At 41.7% G+C, this 14,159-nt stretch overlaps 1 protein-coding gene across 5 annotated transcripts in view; it reads left to right on the top strand.

Annotated features, from left to right (window-relative positions):
* kansl1b (KAT8 regulatory NSL complex subunit 1b) overlaps positions 1 to 14,159 on the top strand; it is a 292,755-nt gene that overhangs the window by 259,820 nt on the left and 18,776 nt on the right. For 4 of the 5 annotated variants that reach the window (XM_043675343.1, XM_043675344.1, XM_043675342.1 and 1 more), the window contains 4 exons: positions 9,531 to 9,682; positions 12,600 to 12,721; positions 13,261 to 13,327; positions 13,428 to 13,546. In XM_043675343.1, the coding sequence (XP_043531278.1) occupies positions 9,531 to 9,682; positions 12,600 to 12,721; positions 13,261 to 13,327; positions 13,428 to 13,546 (460 nt within the window). The remainder of the gene's footprint in view (positions 1 to 9,530; positions 9,683 to 12,599; positions 12,722 to 13,260; positions 13,328 to 13,427; positions 13,547 to 14,159) is intronic. The other variant, XM_043675346.1, reaches the window with a different exon arrangement.

Raw genomic sequence — 14,159 nt, forward strand, 5'->3', positions numbered from 1 at the left:
CCCCCTTTCCCTTCTGGGCCTCAGAGCCGGACTTCGTGCCAGAGACCCGGTCACTGCAGCTTACCCCTGCTAGGCCGTCCCCCCCAACAGTATCCAAAGCGGTATACTTATTGTTGAGGGGAACGACCACAGGGGATCCCTGCTCTGCCTGCTTCCTCCCCTTCCCACCTCTAACTGTTACCCAGCTAACTCTGTTCTCTGGCGTAACTATGTCCCTGTAGCTTCTATCTATCACCCTCTCAGCCTCTCGAATAATCCTTAGTTCATCCAACTCCAGCTCCAGTTCCCTAACGTGGTCTGTGAGGAGCTGGAGCTGGCTGCACTTCCTGCAGGTGAAGTCGGCAGGAGCATCGGTGGTCACCCCTACCTCAAACATCCTGCAGGAGGAACATTCCCCTGCCTGCGTTGCCATAACTCTACACTTAGTCTCCAAATCAAGAACACTAATTAGCTTACCTATTCAGCCGACTGAGTCCTTTTTTTAGGTTAGAGGAGGAGGGAGGGTGGGAGACACTACACGTGTAATGTCTCGAGTTCCTTCTCCACTCAAACTTCTTACCTTCCCAGAAGCCTCTGTTGACGACTTCCGGATTCCCGCTCCTAGTTGAAAGAAAAAACACAGACTGCGAAAAGAAAAACGTTAATTTAAACTGATCTCCGCTTACCTTCCGGCTCCCCTCTCTGTGCGCCCGCTGTAGCACTGAGCATCAGTGTCAACTATCTCCATTGCATTTGTTCCCTTTATCTAAATTCAGAACAGTAGTTTTGGATTTATCAGCCTCATGCTCCATTTTAATGAATAATGACCATATTATCATTTTACCCATGAACAAGGTTATTGCTTCTGAGGAACGGTCTCTGGATCCAAAATGCTAATTCCAATTTCTCTCCAAAGATGCTGCTCGGCCCAAATATCTCCAGCAATTTGATGTTAATTAATCCATTCTCCTTGCCAAGTACCCAATCTAGAATAGCCTGTTCTCAGTTTTTAAGTGGTGATGAATCAATCATGTACACCGTCCAGGATATGCTCCTACTCAATACCTTTCTAAGTTTGGTTTGTCTAATCTGTGTGATTAAAGTTGCACCCTTATTGCACAAATCATGATTCATTCTGTAATACCTTCCCATACATATCTACTATTGACTGGTAGGCTACAGACAACCCCCAACAGCGTTTTATGTCCCTCCATCCTTCCTAGTTCCACCCAAGTAGATTACATAATTTTCTCAACCAAAATCCTTCCTCACTATAGCACAGATTTTTCCTTTACTAACAATGTAACTCAACTTAGTTTCTCTCACCTGTCCTTCCTGAATAATGAATACAGTTCCCATCCTTGTAATCCTGCAGCCACATCACTTCACAGAAGAATCTCAATTATCCGAAGGACACAGGCAGGGAGTATTTCGCTCAGTTAATTGAATTCTAGATAATCGAATGCCAGATAATGTTATTTACCCAAGCATCAGGACCTTGCGATCTTGCCAGATAATTCGATATTCAGATAATCAAATGCCAGATATTTGAGGTTCCTCTGTAATTGCAACTATGTTATAACTGTTTGTGAATCCATTTGTGCTGCAAGTTCATTTTTCTCTCAAGACAAAACCTCTAGAGTTTTATTTTTATTCTTTTTAGTCATCTTCGCATTATTTTACACTACCTTCAGAGTTTCCACTATTTTCTTCTTTATTTTTGTTTTTTATTTCAATCATCGATTCTCTCTCCTCTGTCTCCTTGCTCAGATTGCTAATCCATTACCACGCTATTTTAAAATAGCAAATGCCCCACCCCCAACTCCTGTCAAAGAAAAGAGTAGGTTCAGCTCAGATGCAGCCTATCCCACTTACAGGACCAGGAATAGCCAATTCAGCCCCCTACAGTCTTTTTTTAATTATTCATTCATGGGATGTGGGCATCACTGGCTGGCAATATTTACTACCTGTGACCCACAATGCTGTGAGGAACTTCCATGATTTTGAACTAGCAGCAATGAAAGAATTGCAATATATTTCCAAGTCAGGATGGTCAGTCACTTGAGGTAGTGATGTTTCCATGTATCTGCCCTCAATTCCATTGGCTTCTACCTTAGGTAAAAGTCTCTTATGTGGGACTTTAGCACATCCATATAAGCAATACCCATAGACATTCTTCTGTCCACTACATTAGTCATCTCAAAATCTAATGAAGCTTGTCAGGCATAACTTATTTGTCATGAATCCATGCCGGCTCTCTCTGATTAACTGAAATATTTGTGTTTCAGTTACCCCATCCTTGATTATAGTCTGCACCAGTGCATCCACCACAGCATGATATGACGGTATCCCCACTAGTTTGCTCCTTACCAGCTATATTCCTTTTACGTAACTATAAAATTCTTCATGTTGATTTGATATCCCTGGCAAGTTTCATTTCTCCATCACTTTTTTAGCTCTTCTGAGCTGTTTTGTGGTCCTTTGCTGGGCTTTTTATTTTTCCCATTCACCAGATCTGTGTTGTCTTTGTGAGCTCTTTCTTTATAGTTTTATACTATCCCGTATTCTTCAGTGGTCCATGACTACTATTCTATGAAATGGAGTTTTTCCCTCCTGGATATAAGCTGGTTTTGTCATGTGCAAAATGTTTCTTTAAACGTACTCCACTGTTCTTCTGTTTTTGTGCCAATTAGCATATTTTCCTAGTTTACTGTGGACAGTGTCTGTCTCATCCTGTTAAAGTCGGTCTGACCTAAATCTAAAAGTCCAGTAACTGATGCATGTTTTTTTACTTTCAGATGTTGCATTAAATTTGATCATAACATGATCACTATTTGATAAGTGTTCATGCACAGTTAGGTAACTAATTGCATTTGGATCATTGCTTAGTACTAAATTCAGTATTGTTTGTTCCGTTGTTGAATCCAGGACACATTACTGTAGGAAACTATCCTGGGCACACTTCAGAAATTCACTACCTTTCTGACCAGTATCTGTCAGCCTCTTCCAATCCACAATAAAGTTAAAATCTCCAAAAAAGACTACTCTGGCTTTGCTACACACTCACCTAATACTAGCACTCCAGAACTACTAGTAGGAAGTTAGTACACAACACATATTACATATTTACATCCTTTACTGTTCTTCATTTCCATCCAAACAGTCTCCACGGAATGCTTTCACCTCTCATATCCTTCCTCACCATTGAAGTAATTTTGTTTCCCATCAGAAAGGTTACTCCACCTCCTCTGCCATTTTCTCTGTCCATCCAATAAACCTTATAACCTGTTTTGTTTAGGACAAAGAAAATTTACAACCCAGGAACAGGCCCTTCGGCCCTCCAAGCCTGAGCCAATCCAAATGTACTGTCTAAACCTGTCGGTCAATTCCTAAGCATTTGTATCCCTCTGCTCCCCACCTACTTGTGCATCTGTCAAGAGGCATCTTAAATGAATCTACCGTGCCTGCCTCTACCACCTCTACTGGCAATGCATTTCAAATGCCCACCACCCTCTGTGTGCAGTAATTCCCAATTTAGTTCCCAATTCTGTCCATCCTGCAGCCATGTTTTACTAATTGCCACCATATTATAATCTCTGATTTGAATTTGTCCATTTTCCCCAGAATTGGTACCAGTGCCCCAGGAGTCTGAATCCCTCCCACCTACGCTATTTTTTCTTTTTCCTGTTGTTAGAACGTGGCACTGGTAGTAATCCTAAGATTATTAGCCTTTGAGTTCTTACCTTTCAATTCGCATCCTAACTCCCTATAATTTGCTTGTGGAACCTCATCTCTTTTCTTACCTATGTAATTGGCATTTGGTGTGGTCATGCATAAAAAATTAGTATGTACAATTGAAGGACATGGGATTGAAGGTAATGACCTAATAAGGATAGAGAACTGGGTGGCAGATAATAAATAAACTGGTTGCTTCGAGTGGCATCCACTAACCAGTGAGATGCCACACGGATCAGTGCTTGGACTACACAACTAAGTGTAATACCTCTAAATTTGCAGATAAAACACAGCTCACTGGGTGAGGGTGATTTGGATTTGCAAAGATCTTCAGTGTGATTTGGACAAGTTGAGTGAGTGGATAGTGCATGGCAGAAGAACAGTAATATTGATAAATGTGATGTTATTCAATTGGTAGCAAAATCGAAGAACTGGCAGTGGATTGGGAAAGGGGGAGGTGCAACAGCACTTAAGTACAATCATTCACCAGTAACCATGCAGATGCAGCAAGTGATAAAGAAGGCAAATAGTGTGTTGGCCTTCATAGCAAGAGAATTCAAGCACAGAAGCAGAGAACTAGCACTGAAACTTACAAGTGAGACCAGACTTGTGTGCAGTTTTGGTTTCCTTGTCTGAGGAAGAATGTTCTGGTTGAGGAGGGTTTGCCAGGCTGATTACTGAAATAGCACATATGAAGAAAGTATGGATCAGTTAGGACTACATTCACAGGAATTTTAAAGAATGAGGGGTGTGTCTTAGAAACCTATAAAATTCCAGCAGGACCAGACAGGGTAAACAGAGGGAGGATATTCCTGATGACCAGGGAGTCTAGAACCGTGGGTCACAGTCTCAAGGAGTAACCATTTAAGGCTCAAATGAGGAGAAATGTCTTCACTGAGATTAAAGAGCCTGTGGAATTCTGTGCCACTGAAAGTGGTTAAGTCAAAAATATTCAATGTTTTCAGGAAGGAGGTAGATAAAATTCTTAAGGCTAAAGGGATCAAAGCGTATGGGGATAAAGCAGGACAGGGTACTGAGTTGATAGGTCAGCTGTGATCATATTGATGGTAGGGCAGGCTTGAATGGCTGAATGACCTCCTTTTATTTTCATGTGTTTCTCAAAGGAGCATATTATTGATGCAAGCTCCACTTCCATGAATTTCCATTAGATTAAGTTTATTCATTACTGTGTTTATGCATAAAGATGGATAAATGCCCTGGACCGGCTCAAGCATAGCGTATGTGGGATTACTGGGCCCCTTGCTGAGATTTGTCTCATTGATGGCCATGGATGAAGTGCCAGAAGTCTGGAAGGTGGAAAGGAAAAACCAGGGAACCATAGACGGATGAGTCTGACATCAGTGGTGGGCAGGTTGTTGGAGGGGATTCTGAGGCACAGGATTTACATGTACTCTGAAAAGCAAGGACTGATTAAGGATAATCAACATGGCTTTGTGCGGGAAATCATGCTTCACTGACTTAATTGAGTTTTTTGAAGATGTGACAAAGAGAATTGATGAATGCAGAGCAGTGGACCCTGTCTCTTCTGACTTCAGTAAGGCCTTCAATATGGTTCCATATGGTAGACTGGTTAACAAGGTTAGATCACATGGAATCCGGGAAAACTAGACATTTGGATGCAAAATTGGCTCAAAGGCAGAAGACAGAAGGTGGTAGTGGAGGATTGCTTTTTGGACTGGAGGCCTGTGAACAGTGATATGCCACATGGATCAGTGCTGAGTCCACTGCTTGTTGTCATTTATGTAAATGATTTGGATGTATGGTTAGTAAATTTTCAGGTGACACCAAAATTGGGACAGTGAAGAAAGTTACCTCAGAGTACAACGGGATCTTGATCAGATGGAGTTTAATCTGGATAAATGTGGGGTGCTGCATTTTGGTAGGGCAAATCAGGGCAGGACTTATACACTTCTCGCTCAGCAAGCAAACCCACATCCAGAATCTCAACTTGAGCTACAAATCTTCTCAAAATTTGTTTTCTTCAACTTTTCTTCTTTATTGGTCAGTGCAATAAGTATAGGAGTTGGGAAGTCATGTTACAGCTGTACAGGGCATAAGTTAGGTCAGCCATGATCATATTGGATGGTGGTGCAGGCTCGAAGGGCAGAATGGCCTACTCCTGCACCTATTGTCTAATGTCACTTTTGGAGTACTGTGCTCAATTCTGGTTTCCTTGCAATAAGAAAGATGTTGTACAACTTAGAAGAGTTCAGAAAATATTTACAAGGATGTTGCAAGGGTGAGATGATTTGAGCGAAAGGGAGAGGCTGAATAGGTTGGGGCTATTTTTTCTGGAGCATCGGAGGCTGAGGGGTGGCCTGACAGAGGTTTATAAAATCATGAGGGTCGTGGATAGGATGAATAGTCAAGGTCTTCTCCCCAGGGTAGGCGAGTCCAAACCTAAAAGGCATAAGTTTAGGGAAGGAGGGGAAAGATTTAAAAGGGACCTAAGGGGCAACGTTTTCCACACAGAGGGTGGTGTGTGTATGAAATGAACTGCCAAAGGAAGTGGTACAATTACAACACTTAAAGGGCATCTGGGTGGGTATATTAGTAGGAGGGGCATTAAGACATATGGGCGCAATACTGGCAAATGGGATTAAATTAATTTAGGATATCTGGTTGGCATGGATGAATTGGACCAAATGGTCTATTTCTGTCCTGAACATGTCTATGACTGTGCTTCCTGAATAAGTGTTAATTATGTCTGGAACCTTATTTCACTCCAAGATGCCCACTGCAATCTGAAGTCTTTGCTTTGAGTGTGTTTAGAGATCTTACTTCAAGAGTTGCCTTTACTTATTTATTACCTTAAAAATACCGACTAGTCGGTGAGAGCGATATCCTATGAAAATAAAATAAAATAAATTCCCCTTGCGTAAGTGATCAGCATTGTGTTTGCCTTCCCAATTCCTTGCTGCACCTGTGTACTAACCATCTGTAATATATGTTCCATGGTAACAATATCTCTGTACCACAGATATGTGATGTATTTCACCATTTATGTAATGTTTTGCTTTCTGTTCTTCCTGTTCAAGGGGACTAGCTCCTGTTTTCCCATGTTAATATTCCATCTGCCAAAATTTTACCTGCTGGCTCAAATTATTTACCTTTCCAGAGTTTGTTTTTGTCACCATTTGCCTATCTTGGTGTCACCAACAAATTTAATTTTCATACATTTAATTCCTTCATTCAAGTCATTAAGTAGATTTTAAATAGTTGTAACCCTCGAACAGTACAGCACAGGAACGGGGCCTTCAGCCCATGATGTTATGCCGAACATGACACCAAATTAATCCAGTCCCTTCTGCCTGCCCTTGGTCCGTACCCCTCCATTTCTTGCATAGTCATGGGCTTATCCAAAAGTCCCTTAAGTGCCCTTATTGTATCTGCCTCTGGCAGTGTGTTCCAGACTCGTACCATTCTTTGTTTAAAATAAAACTTGCCCCCATGTCTCCTTTGTACTTTAACCCTCTCACTTTAAATGCATGACCCCTAGTATTACACATTTCAATGCCGGGAGAGGGGGGGCAGATTCTGACTATCAACGCTATCTGTGCATGTCATAATTTTATAGACTTCTATCATGTCTCCCCTCAGCGTCTACAACTCAAGAGAAGACAACGCAAGTTTTTCTAGCTTCTCCATATAGCTCATACGCTCTAATCCTGGTAAACCTCTTTTGCACCCTCTGCAAAACCTCCACATTCTTCCTGTAATGTGGCAACCAAAATTGAACGCGATACATTAAATTTGGCCTAACTAAAGTCTTATAAAGCTGCAAAATGGCATCCTGTTTCTTGTACTCAGTTCCCCCGACCAGTAAAGGCAAGCATACCATTCACCATCTTTACCACCCTATCTGTTTGCATGGCCAGTTTCAGGGAGCTCTGGACTTGAACCCCAAGATCCTTCTGTGCATCAATGATGTTCATAGTGCTGCCATTAACTCTATACTTTTCCTTAATATTGGTTCTCCCAAGGTGCAGCACCTCACACTTCACCAGATTAAACTCCATCTGCCATTTCTCTGTCCATATCTGCAACTGATCCATATCTTGCTGTATCCTTTGACATCTTCTACACTATTCACATTCCACCAATCTTTGTATCAACTGCAAACTTACGAACCCACCCATCTACATTTTCATCCTAGTCGTTACCTCCTCGAAAAATTCAATCAAGTTAATAAGACATGGCCTGCCCTGGACAAAGCCATGCTGACTGTCCTTAATTAAACCATGCCTTTCCATGTGCATAATGTGCATAAATACTATCCCTAAGAATCCTCTCCAATAGGAATTAAAATAGGAATTATGGGCGGCACGGTGACACAGTGGTTAGCACTGCTGCCTCACAGCGCCAGAAACCCGGGTTCAATTCCAGCCTCAGGCAACTGTCTGTGTGGAGTTTGCACATTCTCCCCGTGTCTGCGTGGGATTCCTCCGGGTGCTCCGGTTTCCTCCTACAGTCCAGAAATGTGCGGGTTAGGTGAATTGGCCATACTAAATTGCCCGTAGTGTTAAGTGAAGGGGTAAATTTAGGGGAATGGGTTTGGGTGGGTTGCTCTTCGGAGGGTCAGTGTGGACTTGTTGGGACGAAGGGCCTGTTCACACACTGTAAGTAATCTAATCTAAAGCTTGTTTTGGCACAAAAATTACTGAGCCAAGGTTAGATTTATGGTGATTGTAAAACAACTGGAGATGATGTGTGAAAACATTTTTGCATGGTAAGTTGTAATGTGGCATATATTGTCTGTATGTGATGCACACAGATTTAGTTGTAAGTTTGATTCCTGAGCTGGAAGGTTTGTTTTCAGACGTTTCATCACCATGCTAGGTAACATCAGTGAGCCTCCGGGGAAGTGCTGGTGTTATGTCCCGCTTTCTATTTATGTATCTTGGTTTGTTAGGGTGGGTGATATCATTTCAGTTTTTCTTCTTGGAGGTTGGTAAATGGGATCCAAATTATTGGTGGAGTTCCGGTTTGGATGTCAAGCCTCTAGGAATTCCCATGTGTGTCTGTTTAGCCTGTCCTCGGATGGATGTCTTATCCCAGTCGAAGTGGTGTCCTCCTCCATTTGTATGTAAGGATACTAGTGATAGTGGCTAGTTGGTGTTTGTGTATCCTGGTGGCTAACTTTCTGCATGTTTGTCCGATGTAGTGTTTGTTGCAGTCCTTGCATGGTATTTTGTAAATGACATTTGTTTTGTTGGTTGTTTGATCCTTTAGGTTCATCAGACACCGTTTAAGTATATTGATAGGTTATGGTTCTCAAAAATTGCAAACACAGGTTTAGTGTTGATTTTCAGAAAAAGAATTTGCTAAGTACAAGAAAAAGAAACATTTTCAGGGCATGACAAAAGAGCAGGAGAGTGGGTATTATTGGGAATCTCTCAAAAGAATTGGCAGGCGCACATTTGAATGCCATCTTTCTGTGCTTTGTCATTGTGAGGAACAACACTAAACAGACCTTGCCAAATATCCAGGCTGCAAAAGGCAAATGGAAAACAAAAATGTAAATGGGCCTTAGTTGACTAGCCTATGTAGGTTTCATTATCAGAAGTGAGGGTGAAGTTTAACCACTCTTCTATTGTTGTGCTGGCTGATTCCAGTGATGGATTGTGTGTTTGTGTGTGATTACACTGACTGTGTTGCTCTGTGTGAGGTGACACTGTCCGAGAATCTTCGCATGTAGCAGGTGTCATTAAATTGTTTCATGTGTGTTAACCAAGTGTTAAGCATTTGCATTTGTATACTAAGTTGTTCAGAATTTTTGCTTTTGATTCTTTCAGCAAGACAGGCATTGTCAGACACGGGGAGTTCATACAGTTCGACAGTTGGCTCTCATACCTCAGTTCATAGCCCATTGCTGCGGCAGTTGTCCACTTCATCTGAGAGCTCTACACCAATTCCAACCAACACACCGAGTGTGGCATCTGCACTGGTAAGGAGAATAGAGAATTAAAGGAAACTACAAAACAATGGTTTACAGAGTGTAAGAGAAATTCGTGACCACATGGATTGTGTTATGGCAAGGAGCACAGTAAAATACTTTTTTTTTTAAGTTTTGTGCTGGAAACTTGAACCATTCCCATTTTCAATAATCATTTTATATGTCTGAAGTGTTTGTGATCTCCTTATTCTGATTGGAGTTGCATGCGATAAGAGATACATGCAATGTCAATGTAATTTTCAGTCAAAATGCTCTTTATGTTTACTTACTAGAATCTCTTAGTTAAAATTCTGTGTCAGTTCAGTTGCCTGATAATCAAACTCTCAACCCCAGGAAAGTAAATCCAGTCTATCTGACTTCTTAACTAAAACTTTCTAGTCCAGGAAACATCCTAGTAAATCTATGCATCCTTTCCAGTGTCATCCTATAATGTGGATTCCAATACTGCAGCTGTGGCCTAACCAGTGTTTTTTGCAGTACCAGCATATCCTCTCTGCTCTTAATCTCTGTGCCTTGGCTAATAAAGGCAGGTATCTCGTGCATTTAAACCATTTTATCCATCTGTCTGCTCTCTTAAGGGGTTGATGAACAAAGTCCCTCTGATCCCTTGTGCTTCTCAGGATCTGCTGTTTATCTTGTATTCCTTGCCTTGTTTGTCTTGCCCAAGTGCATCATTTATTTGGTTTGAATTCCATTTGCCACTGATCAGTCCATCTGACAAACCTGTCTTTATCCTACTATGTTCTAAGGTTATTCTCCTTTCTACTTACCATACCACTGATTTTCGTATCATCCACAAACTTACTTGTCAACTGCTGTACAATTCAAATCACTAATATATTCACCACAAAAGCAAGGGAACCAACACTGATCCCTGCAGAACCCGACTGGACACAGGCTTCCAATCACAAAATCAGCCCGTGAACATCACACCCTCCTTCCTGCAACTTGTGGCTAATTGTGGATCCAATTTGTCAAATTTCCTAGGATCCCATGGGTTCTCAGCTTCTCTCTGTCTTCCGACCAAAGCCTTCCTTGAGGACCAAGTAAACCACATGAAATGCATGGTCCTAGTCTACACACCTGGTCACCTCTTAGAAACATTCAATCAAGTTGGTCAAACATGACCTCCCCTTGACAAATTCATGTCATTGATTAATTCCTGCCTGTCCAAATGTAGATTAATTCTATCCCTCAGAATTGCTTCCAATAGTTTTCTCACCAATGGTTAGACTGACTGTTCTGTGGCTGCTTCGTTCATTGCTCCCTTTTTGAATAATGATATGTTGGCTGTCCTCCAGTCCTCTGCCACTTCTCCTGTTACCAAAAAGGAATTGAAAATGATTGCCAGCACCCCTGCCATTTTCTCTCTTGCTTCACTCAACAATCTGGGATATACTTCATTTGGCCCTCTCCACCCAGTATAAGGTCAAAATCATATGGTAGCTGATAGTGTTTAGTTCAATTAGCAAATAATGAAGTGGTCTCTATTTGCATGCAAGGAAACTTGGCCAAAATGCAAGCTTGGGCTGTTAAGAGCTAATTATCGTCAATGTCACTCAAATGCCAGACAATGACCATCTCCCACAAACCAGAGACTGTAATCGCCACCTTTTGACATTCAGTTGCATTACCATCAACAACTTTCCCCATAATTAACATCCTCAAAGTCACGATTGACAGGAACTTAACTATAGCAGCCACGTAAATACTGTGGTTACAAGAGCTGGTCAGTAGTTGGATGTTGGCAGCTAGTCGATTCACCACCTGATGTTTCAAAGCCTTGTCACTATATATGGGGCATAAGTAAAAGTTATGGCATATGCTGCACTGGATGTATGCAATTCAAGAACACTGAAAAGGTTGGCTGCGATTCATGGCGAAGCAACCTGCTTAATTAGCACCATCACCTTAAACCTTCACTCCCAAAACCACAAAGGCATTGTGGCTGCAGTGTGTGTCACCTAGCAAAATGGCAAACCTGGCACCTTTCAAGAGCAGCAGGTGTGTGCGCGCACGGTGACACTTCCAATGACTTGGATACATACTTACATTGTTGCAAGTCCAGAATCCTAGACCACCTTACATAACAACACTGAGGGGAGACTCTCACCTCAGGGTGCTCTACTGTAAGAAAACAGCTCAAAGTCATTATCCCAACAGTAATTAACCATGATTTGCAAGAAATGCCTACAGTGTCCAGATACCAAAACTGAAATTTTAATAATCTCACTTCAATGCAGGGCTTGGATAAATGGTATGAATGCCTCCCCCCCCCCCCCTCAACCAGTTGGCTGCTCATAGTCTCAAATGAAAGGCGGTTTTGAATTTTGTCTGTTCAGTTGTTGTTGTTTGCAAGATAAAAGATTCCACCCTGCAACATCCACTCCCCTCTGATGCTGCTTGACCTGCTGTGCTTTTTCCAGCTGAACTCTTAATCTACTCTGACTCTCCAGCATCTTCAGTTCTCACCATCTGCAACTTGTCTGCAAGATCACAAAGATGCTGTTCTGGAAAATTATGAATCTGATATTCTTCCTTCTTCAAGGTGGCTGTCACTTAGATGCTGCCACATTCCCAAAACTTGAGAGAGGAGCAGGGATTTCCTGTTCTGACATTATTGTAATGAAGTAAAGGGACCCTGCATATTACTTGGCATTGCTTGTGCTGACGAGCAGAAGCTGAGAAGAAAATTAGGAAACTGTTCACCATTGGCCCAATGCAACATTCTCATATTGATAAAGTAAAGGTTAACCTCCCCTCCTAGCTTCAGCCTTCCTTCAGGGAAATTTACCTCAAATGTAAATTCCTGGTGAAACTCTGTTCTGAAAGCTAGTATTCTGTTGAACCCCTATATAGACTGAAACACATTACAAGGTTCTGTTTTAACTTTTTGCTCTTATAACAGCAGACAGCCAGGAGGAAAAGGGCAGAAAATTCTTTTGACATAAACAATATTGTGATTCCAATGTCAGTTGCTGCAACAACTCGTGTAGAAAAGCTTCAGTACAAGGAGATCCTAACGCCAAGGTATGCATTCAGGATCTGTTCAACATACTTGTCTCATGTAATGATGGTTCAGTAGATAATTTAGTGGTGGTGTTGACGCAGACCTTGTTTAATCAAATCTGCAAATGGTGCAGTGGAGCAAATCATTTGTGGGCAGTATTTTGAGGAGTACGGTATTTCCAATTTTCCAGAAAATTTTAAGTTTCAAAGGTTAAGCTTTGTATTTGGAGCAACATGTGACAGTAGAGTGTAGAAATATGCTGCCATGCCAAGGTGTCGTGGGTATGGATTGTGTTGGCCTCTACAAATGTTGTAACCTATCACCTGTATGCACTGCTTTGTATAAGTACTGTATGCTAGGGGGAGTTGGTTGAGTATTCTAGGGGGAGTTACTGCAGCTGTTGTAAGGTTGGTGCATTATGAATATTGATCCTGTGAGCAGGAATGCTGAATGCTATCTCTTATACTGAGTGAGCGTTCTAGGCACTTCCTCATTAAAAGGTAGAAAATGGGGAGCGTCCAAATTCATATCGTCATAATATTTTTCCTTTTCCGTCTAGTTGGCGTGTTGTGGATGTAAAACCTGATTTTAAAAATCACAAACTCAATGAAGAAGACCATGAGGAGGTAACACTTTGCAACCACATTACAAAATTAACCCTGTGCATTGTTGAGTGAATTTGAACAAAACAGTTTTAATAATATTAACATTTTGCATCTGATTTAGATCGAGGATTTTTCGGATGCAGTGTTTGCAGCTCGGCATGCAAAGTATGAGGAGTTCGAGCGTTTGCGGTGGACAACATGGTCAGCCTCTCCGGTCAGTGCACAGAGGCGAGGAAGCAGGTATTAAACAAGAGTAGGCAAAATTGCAACTTTGTTCTTTGCTTGTTCTGATTAACCAGAGGGGTTATCACACCTAACCTATACTTAGGAGCTGAGAATTTGGTTACCATGGTGCTGATACTAAGTCATTTCTTGAAGTCTGCCTGTGGATAAGCAGAGAGCATTGGTAGGTAATGTAAACTGTTTCTATCCCATCTTTCAATGCGCAAACCTGGTCTCTGTGGCCTCTGACTGAGATTGGAAAATTCTTTTGTGTGCAATTCTATATGAAGGCCAAAGTGTTGCCACTACAGTATAATTTCTTTGCAAGGTTTGTGAAGGTTTGTAGCTCAGGTTGAGGTTTAGGGTGTAGGTTTGCTTGCTGATCTGTAGGTTTGATATCCAGACGTTTCATTACCTGGCTAGGTAACATCATCAGTGGTGACCTCCAAGTGAAGCAAAGCTGTTGTCTCCTGCTTTCTATTTATATGTTTGTCCTGGATGGGGTTCCTGGGGTTTGTGGTGATGTCATTTCCTGTTCGTTTTTCTGAGGGGTTGATGGTATCTAGATCTATGTGTTTGTTTATGGCGTTGTGGTTTGAGTGTCAGGCCTCTAGGAATTCTCTGCTTAGCC

The sequence above is a fragment of the Chiloscyllium plagiosum genome, chromosome 33, assembly GCF_004010195.1.
Source record: "Chiloscyllium plagiosum isolate BGI_BamShark_2017 chromosome 33, ASM401019v2, whole genome shotgun sequence".
NCBI classification, from domain to species: Eukaryota; Metazoa; Chordata; class Chondrichthyes; order Orectolobiformes; family Hemiscylliidae; genus Chiloscyllium; species Chiloscyllium plagiosum.